General features: G+C 37.9%; 1 protein-coding gene and 1 pseudogene across 1 annotated transcript in view; one reads left to right on the forward strand and one right to left on the reverse strand.

Moving 5' to 3' along the window:
• Window positions 1-2,019: 2,019 nt before the first annotated feature.
• Window positions 2,020-2,576, reverse strand: LOC102736513 (large ribosomal subunit protein eL32 pseudogene; annotated as a pseudogene).
• Window positions 2,577-12,511: 9,935 nt separating this feature from the next.
• Window positions 12,512-20,978, forward strand: part of REDIC1 (regulator of DNA class I crossover intermediates 1) — a 57,827-nt gene continuing 49,360 nt past the window's right edge. Inside the window, exon 1 of the mRNA XM_081818950.1 lies at window positions 12,512-12,652. Coding sequence (XP_081675076.1) covers window positions 12,512-12,652 — 141 coding nt within the window. The remainder of the gene's footprint in view (window positions 12,653-20,978) is intronic.

Raw genomic sequence — 20,978 nt, forward strand, 5'->3', positions numbered from 1 at the left:
TGCTTCTGACCAACTGGCTATAGATTGGAGATTCCATTGAGGCCCTCGTTGGGTTCAATGGATTTGTTAGAGGAGCTCACAGAACTCAGAGAAACATTTTATCTACTTGATTACAGTTTTATTTTAAATGGATATAGTTCAGGAATAGCCAGATAGAAGAAATACTTAAGGCAAGATACGGGGAAAGAGCATGGAATTTCCATTCCATTCCATGGAATTTCCATTTCCTTTCCATTTCCATTTCCCCAAATCTCCATGTGTTCACCAACCTGAAAGCTCTCCAAACTCAGTCCCTTTGGTTTTTATGGAGGCTTAATTATGTAGGTGTGATTGATTAAATCACTGGCTATTACTAGGTACTTCAACCTTCAGTTCCTTTCCCCTCCAGGAAGTTAAGGGGGTGAGACTGAAAGTTCCAACTCTCTAATTACATGGTTGGTTCTCCTGGCAGCTAGTCCCCATCCTCAGGTGTGTTCCAAAAGATACTTCATTAACATAACAAAAGAACCTTTTCCTTTTTTTCCTTTTATCATTTTATTTATGTTATTTTTTTTTCTTTTTGCTCTCATTAAGAAATTCCAAGGGTTTTAGGAGCTCTGTGCCAGGATTGGGGATGAAAACCAAATATACTTTTCTTGTTATATATCAGAGTATCATAATGATCAGTCTTTTGTTGAATGTGGATTATTGAAGTCTCGTGCTGTTATTCTGTTGCTGCTTCTTGCTTCAGCTCTGCTTATATTTGCTTTATAAATCTAGATGCTCCATTGTTGGGTGCATTAGTGTTTACAGTTGTTATATCTTCTTGATCATTTGACCCCCTTTGTCATCATGTAATAATTTTCTTTGTCTCTTGTTACAGTCTTTGGCTTAGAGTCCATTTTGCTTGATATAGGTATGCCATTCCATCTTTCTTTTGGTTTCCACTTGCATGAAGTATCATTTTTCCATCTGTTCACTTTCAGTCTGTGCATGTCCTTAAAGCTGAGGTGTGTCTTTTACATGAAACTTCTAGTTGGATCATTTAAAAAAAAATCTAATAAGTGACTCTTATCTTTTGATTAGAGAATTGAGACCATTTACGTTTAAAGAAATTATTGATAGTTATGGACTTACTGTTGCCATTTTGTTAAGTGTTTTTTGGTTGTTTTATTTCTCTATTCCCTTTTTTCTCTCTTACTTTATTGCTTTGTAGTTTGATGATTTTCTGTATGGTATGCTTTGATTCCTTTTTTAAAATTTTTCTTTATAGGCTTTTACTTTGTGTTTATCATGAGGCCTATATGAAACATTACAGTCTGTTTTGAGCTGATAATAACTAACTTGAGATGTACGTCAAAGCTCTCCCACTTCCATGTTTGTGTGTGTGTGTTTCAGACTTTAAAGATTTTATTTTATTTTATTTTATCTTTTTAATTTATTTATTTGAGAGAGAGAGAATGAGAGACAGAGAGCATGAGAGGCAGGAGGTTCAGAGGGAGAAGCAGACTCCCTGCTGAGCAGGGAGCCCGATGCAGGACTCGATCCCGGGACTCCAGGATCATGACCTGAGCCAAAGGCAGTCGCTTAACCAACTGAGCCACCCAGGCACCATGTTTCAGACTTTAAAGTAATGTCTACACCCAATGTGAGGCTCAAACCCATAACCAGGAGATCAAGAGTCTCACACTTCCCTTACTGACACCCTCACATTTTTTTGATGTCACAATTTGCATTTTTTCATTCTGTGTCTGTTGGCAGATTATTGTAATCCTATTTCTTTCATAAGAGAATTATAAGTGATTGCCCACCACCATTAAATTTGAATATTCTGAATTTATTTATATATTTCTCTTTACTAGTGAGTTTTATACTTTAATATGTTTTCCTGTTAGTAATATTTTTTAATTTCAGTTTGAAGAATTCCCTTTAACATTTCTGGTAAGGCTGGTTTAGTGGTAACAAACTCCATAACTTTTGTTTGTCTGGAAAACTCCATCTTTCTTTAATTCCGAAGGACAACTTTGCTGGTAGAGTATTCTTGGTTGGTAGGTCTTTTTTTGTTAGCACTTTAAATATATTGTGCTACTCTATTCTTTTTTTTTTTTTTTTGTAGTTTTATGGTTTTATTAACACAAATATGACGTGCACAACAAGCTGTCTATTCGTTTTCTTCGCTGCGCAGCCTGGCGTTGGGATTGGTGACTCTGATTGCCAGCTGGGCTGCTCTTTCCACAATAGCTTTGCAGTTCTTGGGGGAGACATTGTGAGCAATCTCTGCACAGTAAGATTTGCACATCAGCAGCACTTCAAGCTCCTTGACGTTGTGGACTAGGAACTTCTGGAAGCCACTGGGCAACATGTGCTTTGTTTTCTTGTTGCTCCCATAACCAGTGTTTTGCATCAAGATCTGGCCCTTGAATCTTCTGTGCATCCTATTGTCAATGCCGCTGGGTTTCCGCCAGTTTTGCTTAATTTTGACATAGCGGTCTGATTGGTGCCAGATGAACTTCTTGGTCCTCTTTTTAACAATCTTGGGCTTCACCAGAGGTCTGAGGGCAGCCATGATGCCCAATAACAGATGGCTGCCACCTCCACAGGCAGCCCTGAGGAAGAGAGCTGTGCTACTTTATTCTGGCCTGCAGAGTTTCTGCTGAAAAATCTGTGAACAGTCTTATGGGGGTTCTTCTGTGAATAACAAGTTGTGTTTCTCTTGCTGCTTTTAAGAGTCTCTCTGTCTTTAACTTTGACAATTCATTATGATGTGTCTTGGTGTTTATTTTTTTGTATTCATCTTATTTGGTACTTTATGAGTTTCCTGGATGTGAGTCTGTTTCTTTTTTCTTGTTAGGGAAGTTTTCAGTCGTTATTTCTTTGAATAAGCGTGGGGCCACTATCATGGGTATATTGGTTTAGCTAATGTTGACCCATATGTCCCTTAACAGTCTATTGTTTTTCATTCTTCTTCTTCTTCTTTTTTTTATTACCAGCTCTTTTAATTGGATGAATTCCACTGCTCTGTCTTTGAGCTCAGTGATCTTTTCTTCTACTTGATCTAGTCTTCTGTTGCTCTGTTGAATTTTTCAGTGAAGTTATTCTACTGTTCAGCTCTGTTATTTCTGTTTGGTACTTTCTAATATTTTTTCTTTGTTGGAATTCTCACTTTGTTTATGCATTTTTCTGCTGACCTCAGTAAGCATCATTATGACCATTATTTTGAACTCTCTATCATTCAAATCAGTTATCTCCATTTCATTAAGATCTCTTTTGGAGATTTATTTTGTTCCTTTTTTTGAAATATGTTCCTCTGTTTCTTAATGTTCCTTTACTCTCTATTTTGGTTTCTGTGTATAAGTTAAAATAGCCATCTCTCCCAGTTTAAAAAAATATGTAGTAATTTAATTAAAATTAAATTAAAAGACTTTTAATGAAAGTTTAGTAGACATACAGTATTGTAGTAGTGATTTAAGATCATATCAGTGTAGTTAATATCTGTTACATACAAAGTCATTACAGTATTGACTATATTCCCTATGCCATATTTTACATTCCTATGACCTATTTAGTTTATATAATTGGAAATCTGTACCTCTTAATCCTCTTCATCTAGTTCACCTTTTTTTCCCATCCCCCGCACCTCTGGCAGTCACTGGTTTGTTCTGTATAATTAGGAGTTTGTTTCTGTTTTTGTTTTTTTTTCTTAATGTTGTTTGTTAATTTGTTTTTTTTAGATTTCATGTATAAATGAAGTAAAGTGGTATTTGTCTTTCTTTGACTTATTTCACTTAGCATAATATCCTCTAGGCTATCCATGTTGTTGTGAATGGCAGGGTTTCATTTTTTTATGGCGGAGTAATATTCCATTGTGTATAGGTACCACATCTTTCATATCCATGGAAACTCAGGTTGTTTCCATATCTTGGCAATTGTAAATAATGCTACAATAGACATAGGAATGCATATATCTTTTTTAGTCAGTGTTTTTGTTTTCTTCGTGTAAATGCCTAGTAGTGGAATTACTGGATCATATGATTTTTTTTCACTTTTAATTTTTGGATGAACCTCCATACTGTTTTCTATAGTGGTTGCACTAATTTACATTCCCACCAACAGTGCATAAGAGTTCCCTTTTCTCCACATCCTCACCAACACGTTTTTTGTGTGTGTGTTTTTGATATTAGCCATTCTGACTGGTGTGAGGTGATACCTTATTGTGGTTTTGATTTGCATTTTCCTGATGATTATTGATTTTGAATATCTTTTCATGTGTCTGTTGGCCATCTGTATGTCTTCTTTGGAAAAATGTCTATTCATGTCCTCTGCCCATTTTTAATTGGATTATTTTTGGGGGGGTTTGAGTTGTAGGAGTCTTTTATATGTTTTGGATATTAGCCCCTTATTGGATACATCATTTGCAAATATCTTTTCCTATTAACTAGGTTGCTGTTTTGTTTTGTTGATGGTTTCTTTCACTGTGCAAAAGCTTTTCGGTTTGATGGTAGTCCCAGTTTATTTTTGCTTTTACTTCCCTTTCTAAGGAGACAGATTCAGAAAAATATTGCTAAGGTTGATGTCTAAGAGTTTACTGCTTATGTTTTCTTCTAGGAGTTTTATGGTTTCAGGTCTTACATCTACATTTTTAATCCATTTTGAGTTTATTTTTGCGTGTAGTATAAGAAAGTGGTCCAGTTTTATTCTTTTCCATGTAACTGTCCAGTATCCCCATACTATTTATCAAAAAAGACTGTCTTTTTCCTATTGTATATTTTTGCCTCCCTTGTCATAGATTAGTTGACCATATAAACGTGGGTTTTTTTCTGGGCTATTTGGTCTTGGTGATGTATTTTTGTATCAATACCATATTGTCTTGATTACTATCACTTTGTAGTATACTTTGAAATCTGGGATTCTGATGCCATCAGCTTCATCCTCCTTTCTCAACATTGCTTTGGGTATTCAGTGTCTTTTGTGGTCCTATCCAAATTTTAGGATTATTTATTCTAATTCTCTGAAAAATACAGTCAGTATTTTGATACAGTTTGCACTGAATATGTAGCTTGCTTTGGGTAGTAAGGACATTTTTTTTTTTTTTCTTTTTGAGAGAGAGAGAGAGCACAAGCAGGGGGCAGAAGGAGAGGGAGAAGTCGCTGAGCAGGGAGCCCAAAGTGGGGCTCAGTCCCAGAACCCCGGGATCATGACCTGAGCCAAAGGCAGTCGCTTAACTGACTGAGCCACCCAGACATTCCAGTAAGGACATTTTTACAATATGAATTCTTCCAGTCCATGAGCACAGAGTATTTTTCCATTTATTTGTATTGCCTTCAATTTCTTTCATCAAGGTCTTAATCGTTTTCAGAGAACAGGTCTTTCACCTCTTTGGTTAAATTTATTCCTAGGTATTTTATTCTTTGTTTTTTAAGACTTATTTATTTGAGAGACAGAGACTGTGAGCAGGGGGAGGGGCAGAGGGAGAAGGAAAGAAGCAGATTCCCTGCTGAGGGCAGAGCCCAATGTGGGGCCGGATCCCACAACCCATAAGATTATGACTGGAGCCAAAATCAAGGGTCCCCACTTAACTGACTGAGCCACCCAGGCATCTCTATTTTGTTATTATTTTTTTTGATGCAATTGCAAATGGAATTGTTTTCTTAATTTCTCTTTCTGCTATTTCATTTTTAGTATATAGAAACACAACAGATTTCTGCACATTAATTTTGTATCCTGCAACTCTACTGAATTCATTTATTCTAACAGTTTTTTGGTGGAGCCTTTAGAGTTTTCTATGTATAGTATCATGTCATCTGCAAATAGTGACAGGTTGAATTCTTCCTTACCGATTTGGAGGGCTTTTTCTTGTCTGATTACCACAGCCAGGACTTCCAATACTTGGTTGAATAAAAGTTGTAGAGTGGATATCCTTGTCTTGTTCTTCATTTTAGAAAACAGCTTTCAGATTTTCACCATTGACTATGTTGTTAGCTGTGGGTTTATCATATATGTCATATATTATGTTGAAGTATATTCCCTCTAAACCCATTTTGTTCTGAGTTTTTATGATGAAAGGAAATTGAATTTTGTCAAATTTTTTCTATTTCATCATCTATTGAGATGATCACATGATTTTTATCTTTCACTTTGTTAATATGATGTATCATGTTAATTTGCATATATTGAACAGTCTTTGCATCCCTGAGATGAAATGCAGTTGATTGGTGAATGATCCTTTTAATGAATTTTTAAAAGTTTTTGTTGTGTTTTGGTGTCAGGGTAATATTGGCCTCTTAGAACGAATTTGGAGGCAATCCTTCCTCTTCTGTTTTTTGCAATAGTTTGAGAAGGATAGGTATTAACTCTTATTTACATTTTTGGTAGAATTTACCTGTGAAACCATCTTGTCCTGGACTTTTGTTGAGTTTTATGATTACTGATTTTATTCACTACTAGTAATGGTCTGTTCAGAATTTCTGTTTCTTCCTGTTCAGTTTTGGAAGGTTGTTGTATGTTTCTAGGAATTTATTAATTTCTTTAGGTTTTTAATTTGTTTCCATATAATTTTTTGTAGTAGTTTCTTTTTTTTTTTTTTTTTAAGATTTTATTTACTTGACAGAGCACAAGCAGAGGGAGAGAGAAGGAGAAGCAGGCTCCCTGCTGAGCAAGGAGCTGGATGTGGGACTCAATCCCAGGACCCTGGGATCATGACCTGGGCCGAAGGCAGCCGCTTAACTGACTGAGCCACCCAGGCATCCCTAATTTTTTGTAGTAGTTTCTTACAATCCTGTGTATTTCTGTGGTATCAGTTGTTAATTCTTCATTTCTGGTTTTATTTTTTTGAGCCCCATTCTTTGTTTTTCTTAGTGAATCTAGTTTGAGGTGGGGTTTTTTTTTTTTTAATTTTAATTTTTCCTTTACTTTTCAAAGAACCAGCTCTTAATTCATTGATTTATTTTATAGTCTGTATTTTATTTATTTCCATTTTAAGCTTTATTATTATTTTTCTTCTACTAACTTATGGCTTTGTTCTTTTTTCTGGTTCCTTAAGGTATAAAGCTATATTGTTTATTTGAGATTTTTCTTATTTCTTGAGGTAGACCTATATTGGTAAATTCCCTCTTAGAACTGCCTTTCCTGTGTCCCATAGAATTTGAACTATTGTGTTTCCATTTTCATTTGTCTCCAGATATTTTTTGGTTTCCTATTTGATTTCTTCATTGATCCATTGGTTTCTTAGTAGCATGATGTTTAGTTTCCACATGTTTGTGTTGTTTTTTTTTCCAGGTTTTTTCTTGTAATTCATTTCTAGGTTATATTGCTCATATTGTACATTCCATGTGCATTTGAAAAGAATGTGTAATCTGTTTTGGGAATGTTTTGTGTATATATCTGTTAAGCCCATGTGGTCTAATGTGTTGTTCAAGTTCACTGTTTTTTTTTTTTAATTGATATTTTGTCTGGATAATCTTCCATTGATGTAAATGGGGTGTTAAAATCCACTACTGTTATTGTGTTACTGTTAATTTCTCCCTTTGTGTCTGTTAATATTTCTTTTATGTGTTCAGATGCTCCTATGTTGGGCGCAGATACTTAGAATTGTTATGTTGTGGTTTTGGATCGATCTCTATTTCAGTATGTAATACCCTTCTTTGTGTCTTCTTATGGTCTTTAAAGTCTATTTTGTTTAAGTATTGCAGCCCCAGCTTTTTGTTCATTGGTTTGCTTCCATTTGCATGGAATATCTTTTTCATCTCTTCTCTTTCAGTCTGTATGTGTCTTTAGGTTTGAAGGAAGTCTTTTTGTAAGTTGGGCTTTTAATCCATTCAGTCAGCCTATGTTTTTTTGTTAGAGCATTGAGTCCATTTACATTTAAAGTAGTTATTGGTTGGTGTGTACTTATGCCATTTTATTCATTGTTTTCTGGTTGTTTTTGTACTTCTTCTTTATTCTTTTCTTACTCTCTTCCCTTGTGATTTGATGACTTTCCCAGTGGTGTTTGTATTTCTTTCTCTTTGTTCTTTGTGCATCTATTATAGGTTTTTAGTTTGTGGTTACCAGGAGTTTCATATATAATATCTTGTGTATATAGTAGTCTACATTAATTTAGGTGTGACTTAAGTTAGAACACATTCATAAAACACATTTACTGCCCCCTCCATGTTTTGTGTATATTTTAGCTTTTTTTAGATTTTATACCTAAAATGTATATTTTTTCATATTTTAGATGTTTTATTTTGTGTATTTTCTAATATGTAGATATAATTGATTTTATTGCTTTTGTTTTTTGACTTTCATACTAGCTTTATGGTGACTGATCTAGTGTCTTTCCTATATATTTGCTTTTGCCAGTGCATTTTTTCCCTTCATTATTTTTCTTTGTTATGACCTTTTTACTGGAAGAAGTCTCTTTAATATTTCTTGTAAGGCTGGCTTAGTGGTGATGAATTCCTTTTTTGTTTGTCTGGAAACTCATTCTCTTTCAATTCTGAATGATAACCTTGCAGGGTACATTATTTTTAGTTGTAAGAACTTTTAGCATTTTGAATATATCACGTACTTATTTCTGGCCTGCAATGTTTCTCCTGAAAGGAGGAAAAATCAGTTGATAGTCTTATGTGGTTTCTCTTGTATGTAACCATTTGCTTTTCTCTTTCATTTAAGAGTCTCTCCTTATGTTTACTTTTTGACATTTTAATTATTATATTTCTTGGTGTGGCCCTCCTTGGGTTCATCTTGTTTGGAGCTTTCTTTGCCTCCTGGACCTGGATGTCTATTTCTTTCCCCAAGTTAGGGAAGTTTTCAGTTATTATGTCTTCAAATAAGTTTTCTGCTCCATTCTATCTCTTTTTCTCTGAAACCGTTATAATATCAATGTTATTATCTTTGACGTTATTCCAGAGATCCCTTAAGCTATCATCATTAATTTTTTGTTGTTGTTCTTTTTTCGTTTGTTTTTGGGTGCTTTCCACTACTCTTGCTTCCAGATTGCTGTCTCTTCTTCTGCATTCTCTAATCTGCTATTGATTCCCTGTGGTTTATTTTTCATTTTAGTTATTTTTCAGTTCTGATGGTTTCTTTTTATATTTCCTCTTTGTTGAAGTTCATCCACTCTCCCCTCAAGTTCAGTGAACATCTTTATGACCATTAGTTTGAACTCTTTATTGGGTAGGTGGCTTATTTCTGTCTTGTTTAGTTTTCTGTGTGTTTTTTAAAAAAAAGATTTTATTTATTTATTTGACACAGAGAGAGAGAGATAGTGAGAGCAGGAACACAAGCAGGGGGAGTGGGAGAGGGATAAATAGGCTTCCTGCTGAGCAGGGAGCCTGATGTGGGGCTCGATCCCAGGACCCTGGGATCATGACCTGAGCCAAAGGCAGATGCCCAATGACTGAGCCACCCAGGTGCTCCTCTGTGGTTTTGTTTTATTCTTTTGTTTGGCACATATTCCTTTGTCTCTTCGTTTTCTCTGACTCTGTTTCTATGTATTGGATAGGTCAGCTCCTGGTTTTGAAAGTAGTGGTCTTAACGTGGAAGGATCCTGTAGGGCCCAGTAGTACAGTTGCCCCTGGTCATAAGAAGCAGGCACTCTAGGGGTGTCCCCTGTGTGGGCTGCATGTACCTTCCTGCTGTGATTGGGCTGTGATTGCTGTGGGTTCCCTGATAGTTGGGGCTGGCCCTCAGCCCAACTGTCTGCAGTGACTGGCCCTGACTACTATGAGCACACTGATGGGCAGGGCTGGCCCCTGGCATGGCTGGCTGAGAGGCCCATGCTGATGGCTTGACTTGACTTCCCCTTCTTTGGGGCAGGAGCTGCTTTGGAGTGGCACTGGTCTGGCTGGGCTTCCTGCTGGGTGGGGCATAGTGGGAGTTGCTTTGGAGGGGTGCCTGTTGGGGCAGGTGGGTTAGGTAGTGCATAATTGCAAGGGAACGCCAGGGCAGGACCAGCAGTGCTAGCGAACTACATAGTGTCAGAACTGGCTCTCGCAAGTATCTGGCCAGCTAGATTGAAGGAGGGCAAGAAAAATTGTGCCAGCATTTCCATTCCCAGAGAAAGCTTCTACAGATCCCTGCCTGTCTGGCACATGCCCTAAAATTAGTCAATAAATCTCCCTTTATTTATAAACCTGGTGCTTTTCAATCTGCTATTTTTGTGCTGGATCTTGGACCAACTGATATGGCATGCTGCCTCTTTAAGAGTGGAGTATTGGTTTTTCTATAGCCTTCTGGCTCTTCTGGAGTCAAGCCCCACTGACTTTGAAATCGTGACATTGTGAGGGCTTATCTTCTGGTGCAGGTTCCCAGGGCTGGGGGTGCCTGATATCAGGATCGATTCCCTTGCTGCTTACAAGGACATCCATCCCTGTGAGATCCTTCCTGTTTATAAGTTGTCTCACCAGAGGACTTCATTCTTGACACTATCTTGACAACAAAATCCTCTCTCTGCTCCTGCTACCCTTCTCAGAGTGGCTGCTTCTTATGTCATGATCTCTGGAGGATCTGTTCTGCTAGCCTTCAAGTCATTTTCAGAGTCAGTTGCATTATATATAGTTGTTGCTTTGCTGTGTCTGTGGGAAGAGGTAAGCTCAGGATCTTCCTACCCCTTGATCTTCCCTAAATCTCCCTCTTCTCCCAGTTTTGACAGAATGGTCTTCTGAAGGAAATGAATCTCCTTGATCAGCTAGACCCTACCTCCTAGTTGTCTCTCAAACTTTTGTCATTGTCCAAGTCTTCTTTGTTCTTAGTGTTTCTTAGTAGTAGATGGTGTGCCAAGACACATCAGTGTCCCAATGGGTAGGATTGCAGTTAGCACCTGGTTGCTAACCCTCAGGCAGCAGCTGGGTATGTTATGTATTTCAGCCCCTTCCAGGAAGAAACTGGGAGATGAGCTTTTTTGCCTGTTCCTCTGTGCTAGCCACTGGGTTATGTTTCTGTGCCCAGTAAGAACTCTTTCTTTGTTTGCTAAATTTCTGTGGTACTTGTGAATGCAAGCCCAAGTGATCAGGAGACTTATTCTTTGGGTGGCTGTCACAAAAGCTGTGGCTTTAAATAAGCTATACAAGCTCCTTCCAGGCAGATACTGGTGATTTGGTTTTACTGGAGTGGGCTGGAGTTCTGGAGAAAGCCTGAGAGATGTGTTCAGTCTTCCCAGGTCTCTGGGGAAGATCACAGCCTGCCTGTTGATGCCTGCTAGATTAGAAGCCTTGCCCTAAAGTGGTATCTTTTAAGGTAAGCAGATAAACCTTTTTCAGGGAACTAATGAGGTTAAGAGATTTTGCCTGGTCACTACTTGCTTAGCCCTGGGGTGATAGGCAGTTAAGAATTGTTTCTTTGTTTACTAAAGTCCTACTGGTTTCTTGAATGGAAGGAAGCCCCTTTGGCTATGAGTGTGAGGGCATCCAGTGACCTATTCTTTGGGTGGCAGCTATAATAGCTGGGGCACACCATCTCCTTCTAGGGAGATATGATGTGCTGGAGTGGTTTGGAAAAAGGCAGGAGAGGTCTCCTCTGGCTTTCTCACTTTCTGGAGCGGTTTGCAGCCAGCCGCTGAAGTCTGCTGGAATTATAAGCCTGGATCTCAGGAAGGAGCTTGCCAAGTGTGCAGATAAACCTTTTTCTGGGAAAGGCTGGAAGATAGATGATTTACATACTCCATGATGAACGCTGAGGGGTAGCTGTGGTGAGTGCTACACACCCGTTAAGAATTTGCTTATGTCATGTTTGCTATAGTCTTGTGGGTCTCCTGGACACAGGCCCTGTTGGCTTTCAGAGCTGTGTTTTTGGGAACTTACCTGTCTAGTGAGGGCCCTGAAAATTGGGAGTGCTGGATATGCAGTACAAACCATTTGCTCCTCAGGTCAAAACTAGGAATTGGGGGTTCCCACCCAACTATATGGCACTGTGCTAAGGGGGGAGGAATGTGTTTATGGTAAGAGTATGTCATAGCCTTTCCTACCTGTTCCAGTGTGGGTGTTTTCTCAATTATCTAGTATGTAGGAGTCACTCAGCTAGTTTCTGAACCTCTTTCAGAGGGAATGCTGCAAATGTAGCTGTACATATGGTGTGTCTGTGGGAAGAGAAGGCCTCAGGAGCCTTCTGTATTGCCACCTTACTCAACCCTGTGGAACAACAAAAAGAACAACATTACTGTCTTATTTTGACACTGACCTAAGCAAAACCATTAGAAGCAACTATTAGGAATACACACACACACACACACACGCACATACACATACACATCTGACAGCCAAATAAAAAATTACTTTTGGATCATCAACTATTTTAATTTTATTGTATAACATTTTAGAAGTAGATATTTGTACTCTTTGGCAGCCCAGCATCTGAGCCCCCTGTGTGTGTGTGTGTGGGGGGGTATTTCCCACCTTACGAGGTATGGTGCTAGGCACAGGCCACCATCCTCTAAAGAATGTGGAAAAAAAACCCCCCATAAAACCCAACGCAAAAAACACAACAAAACCCAGATAATGTGTTTCAGTCTGTTTTGCAGCTAGGAAATGGGCATATGATCTAAGCTCTGACTTCGATGCACTTGTCCTATACTTTGAATGAGCAGTTAGTGAAGCCAAAGAAAGAATACAGAGCATCTATTGTAGTTGCGGGCAGTTGTAGGAGCTGTAGCAGGATTGAATTTTCAGGGACAGTAATGTTAGTGATGCCAGAGGAGGTATTTTACTGTCCAGGAGTGGAGATGGTGAAGCTGCCTCCTTGGCCCCTCTGGCCAACTTAGTAGTCTTTAACTTTTAGCAAGCACCTTTAGTCCACGTGATTGGTTAAACCTTTCTTTGTGTAGCTATAGATCATGCATTGTTTCCCAGAAAGACTCAGAACCAAACCCTCTTGCACAGCCTCTGAGGACCACGATGATATCTGTAGCTGGCACCATTGAGTCTGCAAGCAATCAAGAAGTGTTAACAGACCACTGTGCTCCCCTTTTACTGATTTTTAAAAAAAATTTTAAATTAAAAAAATTTTTTAATTTTACTAAGTTTTTATTTAAATTCCGGTTAGTTAACATAAAGTATAATGTTATTTCCTGGTGTATAATATAGTTATTCCACATTTCCATAAAACACCCAGTGCTCCTCACAAAGTGCACTCCTTAATCCCCCATCACCTATTTAACCCATCCTCCCACCTACTTCCCCTCTGGTAACCATCAGTTTGTTCTCTATAGTTGGTTTCTTGGTTTTCTTCTCTCTTTTTACCCCCTATGATCATTTGTTTTGTTTCTTAAATTCCACCTATGAGTGAAATGATATGGTATTTATCTTTGACTGACTTATTTTGCTTAGCATAATACTCTCTAGCTCCATCCATGTCATTGCAAATGGCAAGATTTCATTCTTTTTGATGGCAGAGTAATATTCCTCTGTGTGTGTGTGTGTGTGTGTGTATGTGTATGTATACACACACCATATCTTTATCCATTCACCAGTTGATGGACACTTGGGCTGTTTCCATAATATTGGCTATTGGTGATAATGCTGCTATAAACATCACAGTGCATGTATCCCTTTGAATTAGTATATTTGTATTCTTTGGGTAAATACCTAGTAATACAATTGCCGAATCATAGGGTAGTTCTACTTTTAACTTTTTTGAGGAATCTTCATATTATTTTCCACAGTAGCTGTACCAGTTTGCATTCCCACCAGCAGTGTAAGAGGGTTCCCTTTTCTCTGCATCCTCACCAACACCTGTTGTTTCCTGTATTGTTAATTTTAGCCGTTTTGACAGGTGTGAGGTGATATCTCATTGTAGTTTTGCTTTGCATTTCCCTGATGAAGAGTGATGTTGAGCATCTTTTCATGTGTCTATTGGCCATCTGTATGTCTTCTTTGGAAAAATGTCTTTTCATGTCTTCTGCCCATTTTTTAACTGGATTATTTGTTTTTTGGGTGTTGAGTTTGATAAGTTCTTTATACATTTTGGACACTAATCCTTTATCAGATATGTCATTTGCAAATATTTTTTCCCATTCTGTAGGTTGCCTTTCAGTTTTATTGTTTCCTTTGCTGTGCAGAAGCTTTTTATTTTGATGAAATCCCAGTAGTTTATTTTTGCTTGTTTCCCTTGTCTCTGGAGACATATCTAGTAAGAAATTGCTATGGCTGATGTCAAAGAGGTTACTGCCTCTGTTCTCTTCTAGGATTTTAATGGTTTCCTGTGTCACATTTAGGTCTTCCATCCATTTTGAATTTATTTTTGTGTATGGTGTAAGAAAGTGGTCCAGCTTAGTTTTTTTTTTTTTTTTTAAAGATTTTATTTATTTGAGAGAGAGAATGAGAGAGAGAGCATGAGAGGGGGGAGGGTCAGAGGGAGAAGCAGACTCCCCGCCGAGCAGGGAGCCCGATGTGGGACTCGATCCTGGGACTCCAGGATCATGACCTGAGCTGAAGGCAGTTGCTTAACCAACTGAGCCACCCAGGTGCCCTTTTTTTTTTTTTTTAAGATTTTATTTATTTATTTGTCAGAGAGAGAGAGCATGCACAAACTGGGGGAGTGGCAAGCAGATGTAAAAGCAGAATCCCTGCTGAGCAAGGAGCCTGATATGGGACTCAATCCCAGGACCCTGGGATCATGACCTGAGCCAAAGGCAGACACTTAACTGACTGAGCCACCCAGGCATCTCCAGTTTATTTTTTTAAACTTTTTTTTTTTTTAAAGTAGGCTCCACACCCAGCATGGGGCTTGAACCCACAACCCTGTGATCAAGAGTTGCATGCTTCACTGACTAAGCTAGCCAGACTCCTCCACTTTCATTCTTTTGCATGTTGCTATCCAGTTTTCCCAACACCATTTGTTGAAGAGACTTTTTTCCATTGGATATTCTTTCCTGCTTTGTCGAAGATAAATTGACCATATAGTTGTGGTTTTCCCCTTTTAGTGATAACTGCCCTAAATAAAGTTCCTTTAAAAATCTTTGGGTTGGGGTGCCTGGGTGGCTCAGTCGGTTAAGCGGCTGCCTTCGGCTCGGGTCATGATCCTGGGGTCCTGGGATTGAGCCCCACGTCTGGCTCCCTCCTCAGCAGAGAGCCTGCTTCTCCCTCGCCCTCTGCCTGCCACTCTGCCTGCCACTCTGCCTACTTGTGCCCTCTCTGTCTCTCTGTCAGATAAATAAAATCTTAAAAAAAAAAAATCTTTGGGTTGGGGGAAATCTTTGCGCCAAGCAGAGAAACCTCAGATTTGGTTTTTGCACAGGAGTCCACCTTCTCTCCAGGTGGCCAGCCTCCTGAATAAAGCTCAAATTCTTTTCCAGTTAAAACTCATCTCTTGAATATTGGCTTTGCAAGTGAAGAACAGCTAAACTTGGGTTTTCTGTAACAGTGGTGCAATCAGTGGTGTCCAGTGTTGACCTGTGTCAGCAGTAGTGTCCTTATTGAAACTAATTATGGCATGGTTTTGACTTGACCTCACAGCCTAGACTATCTTGTTCCTGCAGGTTGCCAGATCTGCTTTCTCAGCCCTCTTGGCAGGTCTGTTGGCTACCTAGTTTTCTTTTATTTTTTATTTATTAAAAAAAAATTTTTTTTAGATTTATTATTTATTTGAGAGAGCATGAGCCGGTGGGGAGGGGCGGGGGGGGGCAGAGGAAGAGGGAGAAGCAGACTCCCTGTTGAGCAGAGAGCCAGTGTGGGGACTCAATCCCAGATCATGACCTGAGCTGAGAGCCAAAGGTAGATGCTTAACCGACTGAGCCACCTAGGCGTTTCTATGCAGTTTCCTTTTAATACATTTTTTTTCTGTTTAAATTAACCAAAGGTGCTTTCAGTTTCTTGTAACTAAAAATCCTAATTGATGCAATGTTTTTCTTTAGTGCAGCTAATTGAGAGACACTGTTTAGTAGCATCAGTTGCCATAATAACAATCTAAAATGTTCTATTTAAGAAATTACCTTTGACTTCTACATCAGGATCCTTTTTCACTTTTATATGGTAGTAGGCTGATACAGCAGCTGGTCTTGAGTTTTTGTTTTTTTTTTAAGATTTTATTTATTTAATTGAGATAGAGCGAGAGAATGAGAGAGAACACAAGCAGGGCAGAGGGACAGAGGAAGAGGGAGAAGCAGTCTCCCCGCTGAGCAGGCGCCAGATGAGGGACTCGATCCCAGGACCCTGACTGAGATCATGACCTGAGCTAAACGTTCAACTGACTGAGCCACCCAGGCGCCCCTTGAGTCCTTAATTGACTTTTCTTAGGCACATAGTGATGGGGATTATGTACTACAGAGAATTTGGTGAGAGCCGTAAGAGTGTCCTGGATAATAGAAAGTCAGCCTGGAATGAAAGCACTTGATATTTATGTATATAAAGACTGTATTTAGACTTTGACTTGTCCCTAATTCTGCTGATCTTTATAGTGGGAACTGCTTATAGAATTGATATCTCTTCTTATTATCTGTATATAAACTGAAATGCTTAATATTGTTGGCTCTGTCATACTTCTTATATTTCTGAACTTTGAAAAGTCACTTTGCTTCTTATGCGAGTTTTTTGTAAATTTTAAAATGATGGAGAATAAACTAATCTCTAAGATCCTCTCCAGCCTTAACATTTGAGGTGTTAATGAAATGTAATTTACTTCCTTTTTCTTTTCTAAAGTTTGAATCCAGCAATACACTTACGGTGCTGCATAGAACAGAATAGATTGGGTTCTTTGTTCAATGAGCTCAAAATGGTCAATTAAGACATAGCTTTTGGGAAATATGTTAAAGAACAAGTTCAGTAAGTGGCAAGTGTGAGGGTATTCAGTAACTTATGTAGTTTATGAAAATTTGGAAAAATTTCATTTGGAAAAATGAACGGCTTTGTGTATTCACAGTTGACATACTTGGAAAGCAGTGTAATGCACTGGTTAAAAACTTTAAAATCAGAATTCTTGGATTTGAATCTCCAATTTACACCAATCAGCAATGTGACTGTGGGCAAGTTACTTAACCTCTCTTAGTTTCTCCATCAGTAAAATGGGGATAAAAATAGGTCTTACCTTATGGAGTTGCTGTGAAGATTAAATGAATTTATACATATAAAGTGTCCAAAACATTTAGGGTGGTGCAAGATATATAGTACTTGTTAATTAGCTGTTTTTATTTTCATGTTCTTATATTATCTCATATAGCTGATATACATTTTATTTATTTTTATTTTACTTATAATTCTTGCACAGATCTTGAATTTGAGACCATAGTTTCATGTATATCCAAAAGCTATATTGTGCAGATCTTTTTAAATTGTCATGAATGTTTTATAGCATTCCATTATTACTAATAGAGCAAATATTTATAACTGTTAAATACTGTACTGTCATTGGGATTCAGTGCAGTGTTTAGCACAAAGATCATAGGTATAAGGCACATCCATAATGACTAGCTATTTTTTTTAAACAAGTTAGTACACATAGCTGATACATTAATATAACTGGAGTTTCTCTAATAATAAACTTAAAATTTCCTTAGATCCAAATAGATTTTGATCTTCTCTCTATTCCCTCCTGATTTTAGTAGAATATTGAAATAATAAGATAAAGCAAGAAAATAGCAGTCTTGACCAAGAATATTGCTATCAGATGAGAATGTTTCAGGGATACATCTTTTCAATGCATTGCTTTCTCTTTGCTTATATTGATTTTATAATCTAGGTTTATTCATTGTAGGTCTAGAGTCTTTTTTACTATTTCTTGGATTTTCTTTTTTTAAAGATTTTACTTATTTATTTGAGACAGAGAGAATGAGAGACAGAGAGCATGAGAGGGAGGAGGGTCAGAGGGAGAAGCAAACTCCCTGCCGAGCAGGGAGCCCGATGCGGGACTCGATCCCGGGACTCCAGGATCATGACCTGAGCCGAAGGCAGTCGCTTAACCAACTGAGCCACCCAGGCGCCCTTTCTTGGATTTTCTAAGAAAATTTTGTGAAACAGTATATACTATAAATAACATTTCATAGTTTCCTTTGAGAAAATAATATAATTCTTACTATACTTTTAGATTTTAATTTCAAGTTGTCAATTCAGCTAAAATGGCAATCATTTTAGGGACTATTTCTTTAATCATAATATCTTTTGTCTTGCTTCCTTTTTCAGTACCAGGGTTCTGATCAAGCAGGAAAGGAGAAAGCAAAAGGTAAAGTAAATGTATTTTTATTTATATTAGCCTTGTGAGAACAGTGATCTTTTGAAGTGTTTTTTGAAGGTTAATAAATTCACCTAAGTAACTGGAAGGCCATCCAGTCTTCTCTGTCTTGTAGATAGTTTGATCAGCCAACCATTTTCTTAGGCAGGGACTTAAAGATCATTGTTGATTCTTGTTGTCATTCTAGTTCCAAAATATATCCCACTCTTTTAAGGAAAGTCTGATCACTTCTCACTACCTGTCCTACGAGTACCCTGATTCAAATAATCATTTTTTAGTTTTTTTTTCTTACATTGGTTTTATTATATAAAGTTGAGCATGTATATATCTTACAGCCGAGCAGTATATATTCAAGAGAAACTCTTCCACATGTGTACTTTGAGACATATACAAGCTTGTTTGGATCATTGTTGTTAAGTAGCAAAAAAGAAAGAGAAGAAGGCAAAAGGGAGGAAGCAGAGGGGCAGGAGTATGGGGAGGGAAGGGGACCACCCAAATGTCCATTAGCAGTAGAATGGTTAAACAAATTGTGGCATACGCAAGTAATTATGTAGCAGTGAAAATGTATCAGTGTGTGTATTCACAGTTGACATACTTGGAAAGCAGTGTAATGCCCTGGTTAAAAACTTTAAAATCAGAATTCTTGGATTTGAATCTCCAATTTACACCAATCAGCAATGTGACTGTGGGCAAGTTACTTCACCTCTGTAATTAATGTAGATTAATTAATGTAGATGAATCCCAAAACTAAAATGTTGACCAAATGAAGCAACTCAATGAATATAAGCAGTAAGATTCCATTTACAAAGCGTTCCAAAACAGAAAAAATATGTTCAAAGCTCATAAAATTTAAAGAAAAGTTATTAGTGAAATGATGTCTCATTGTAAATTTAACTCCTATTTTCTTGATTACTAGTGAGGTTATCTGAAATTTTCATCCATGTTTCCTCTTTTGTGAAGTACTTTTCCAAGTATTTTTTCCATTTTTAATTTATGTTGTCTTTTTCTTATTGTCTTTATATATTTAGAATTCTTTGGTTACTCTGTAGCTTTTATTTTTACTTTCTTAATGCTGTCTTTTAAGGCAAGTTCTTAATTTTAATGTAATCAAATTTATCAGTGTTTTTCTGCTTTAACTTTTATTCCTATGTAGTCTGTTCTTCACACAGCAATTAATAGGATCTTTTAAGAGCACAAATCAGAATTTTCGTTCCCCTGCTTAAAAGCTTCAGTTGTTTTTCATTGCTTTTAGAATAATACCTGACTTAACCATAGCCTAGAAGGACCTGAAGGATCTACACCCTGCCTACTTCTCTGATTTTCTTACTACTTGCCCAGTTCATTTTATTTTAGCTACACTGACCTTCTTTCTGCCATTCTTCTTCTCTTTGTCCGGAATATTCTTCCTCAAGATACTTGCGTGTCTGGCTTGTCAACATTTAGGTTTTAGCTCAAGTATCTCCTCTTAGATTGGCTTTCTCTGATCACAGCATCTAAGTAGCTTCCCACCCTCCAGTTTCCTTCTAGGACCATTTCTTACCACTCTTCTCTTTCATAATCTGGTATTTTCTTATAAATTTGTTTCCTTTGTTCTCCCCCCACCTTCATTAACATATATTCATCAGAAGAGGGATTTTATTACTTTTGTTTATTTTGTATCTCCCATGTCTAGAATTGTGCCAAGCAATAACATAGGCATTCAATAAATAAACTATAATCTGTCCTGAGATTTTTTTTTTTTTTTTTTAGTATTCTAACTCTGGATCATTCTTGTGAATATTTATAAGAAAGGGAAAGACATATGGCCCTTCCCTGAACTGTCGATCCCTAGTTATGTCACTTTCCTATTCTTTGAAAATGTCATACCTTCCCTTGAATATTTCATGCCTCCTTTAAACCACTCTTCCCCAACCCTATTTTTAATCTCTTCACACTCATTAGATGACCTTGTCTTACATTTCAGAGGAAATAGAAGCTATCAGATGAGAATTATCTCATGTTATCTACTACCAGTTCTGTAAACTATCTTACATCTTCACTGATCTTCTCTTTCCCTTCTGTGATTGTGAAAGTAGTTTCCTTTTGTCAAAGGAAGGTCTATTTGCAGTCTGGATTCCATTTTTCTCAAGGACTTCACTGCATCAGTTACTTCTTCTCTTTCTTGTATTCTCAACCAGTCACTGTCAGCTGGAGGCTTTCCACTGATATTCAGACATACTCAATTTTCTGCTATTAAAACAAGTAAAGCCCTCTCTGGATCCTTTCCCTTTCTGGCTATGCCCCTTCACTTTTATCTCTCATTCACTTCTCAGTCCACTCAACAGTATAGCTTTTGCTAATGGCAGAGTAGCAGACATGGAAGGATAATAAAGGAAATTAAATTGAGTCTGGCTGGAGTTAGTCTCACACAGCTGCTTTTTCTTATACTCTTCTCATTTTAGTTGACTTTTTTTTTTTTTTAAAGATTTTATTTATTTATTTGACAGAGAGAGACACAGCGAGAGAGGGAACACAAGCAGGGGGAGTGGGAGAGGGAGAAGCAGGCTTCCTGCTGAGCAGAGAGCCCGCCCGATGCAGGGCTCGATCCCAGGACCCTAAGATCATGACCTGAGCCGAAGATAGACGCTTAACGACTGAGCCACCCAGGCGCCCCTCAGTTGACTTTTAATGGTACTCAGCTGTGCATATCTTTAAGGCTTTTTATATCTGTAAGATAGCATACTCTGGGGGCACCTGGGTGGCTCAGTCGTTAAGCGTCTGCCTTCGGCTCAGGTCATGATCCCAGAGTCCTGGGATCGAGCCCCACATCGGGCTCCCTGCTCCACGGGAAGCCTGCTTCTCCCTCTCCCACTCCCCCTGCTTGT

Source organism: Leptonychotes weddellii, chromosome 5, assembly GCF_054177405.1.
Source record: "Leptonychotes weddellii isolate Sample4059 chromosome 5, ASM5417740v2, whole genome shotgun sequence".
Classification (NCBI taxonomy): Eukaryota; Metazoa; Chordata; class Mammalia; order Carnivora; family Phocidae; genus Leptonychotes; species Leptonychotes weddellii.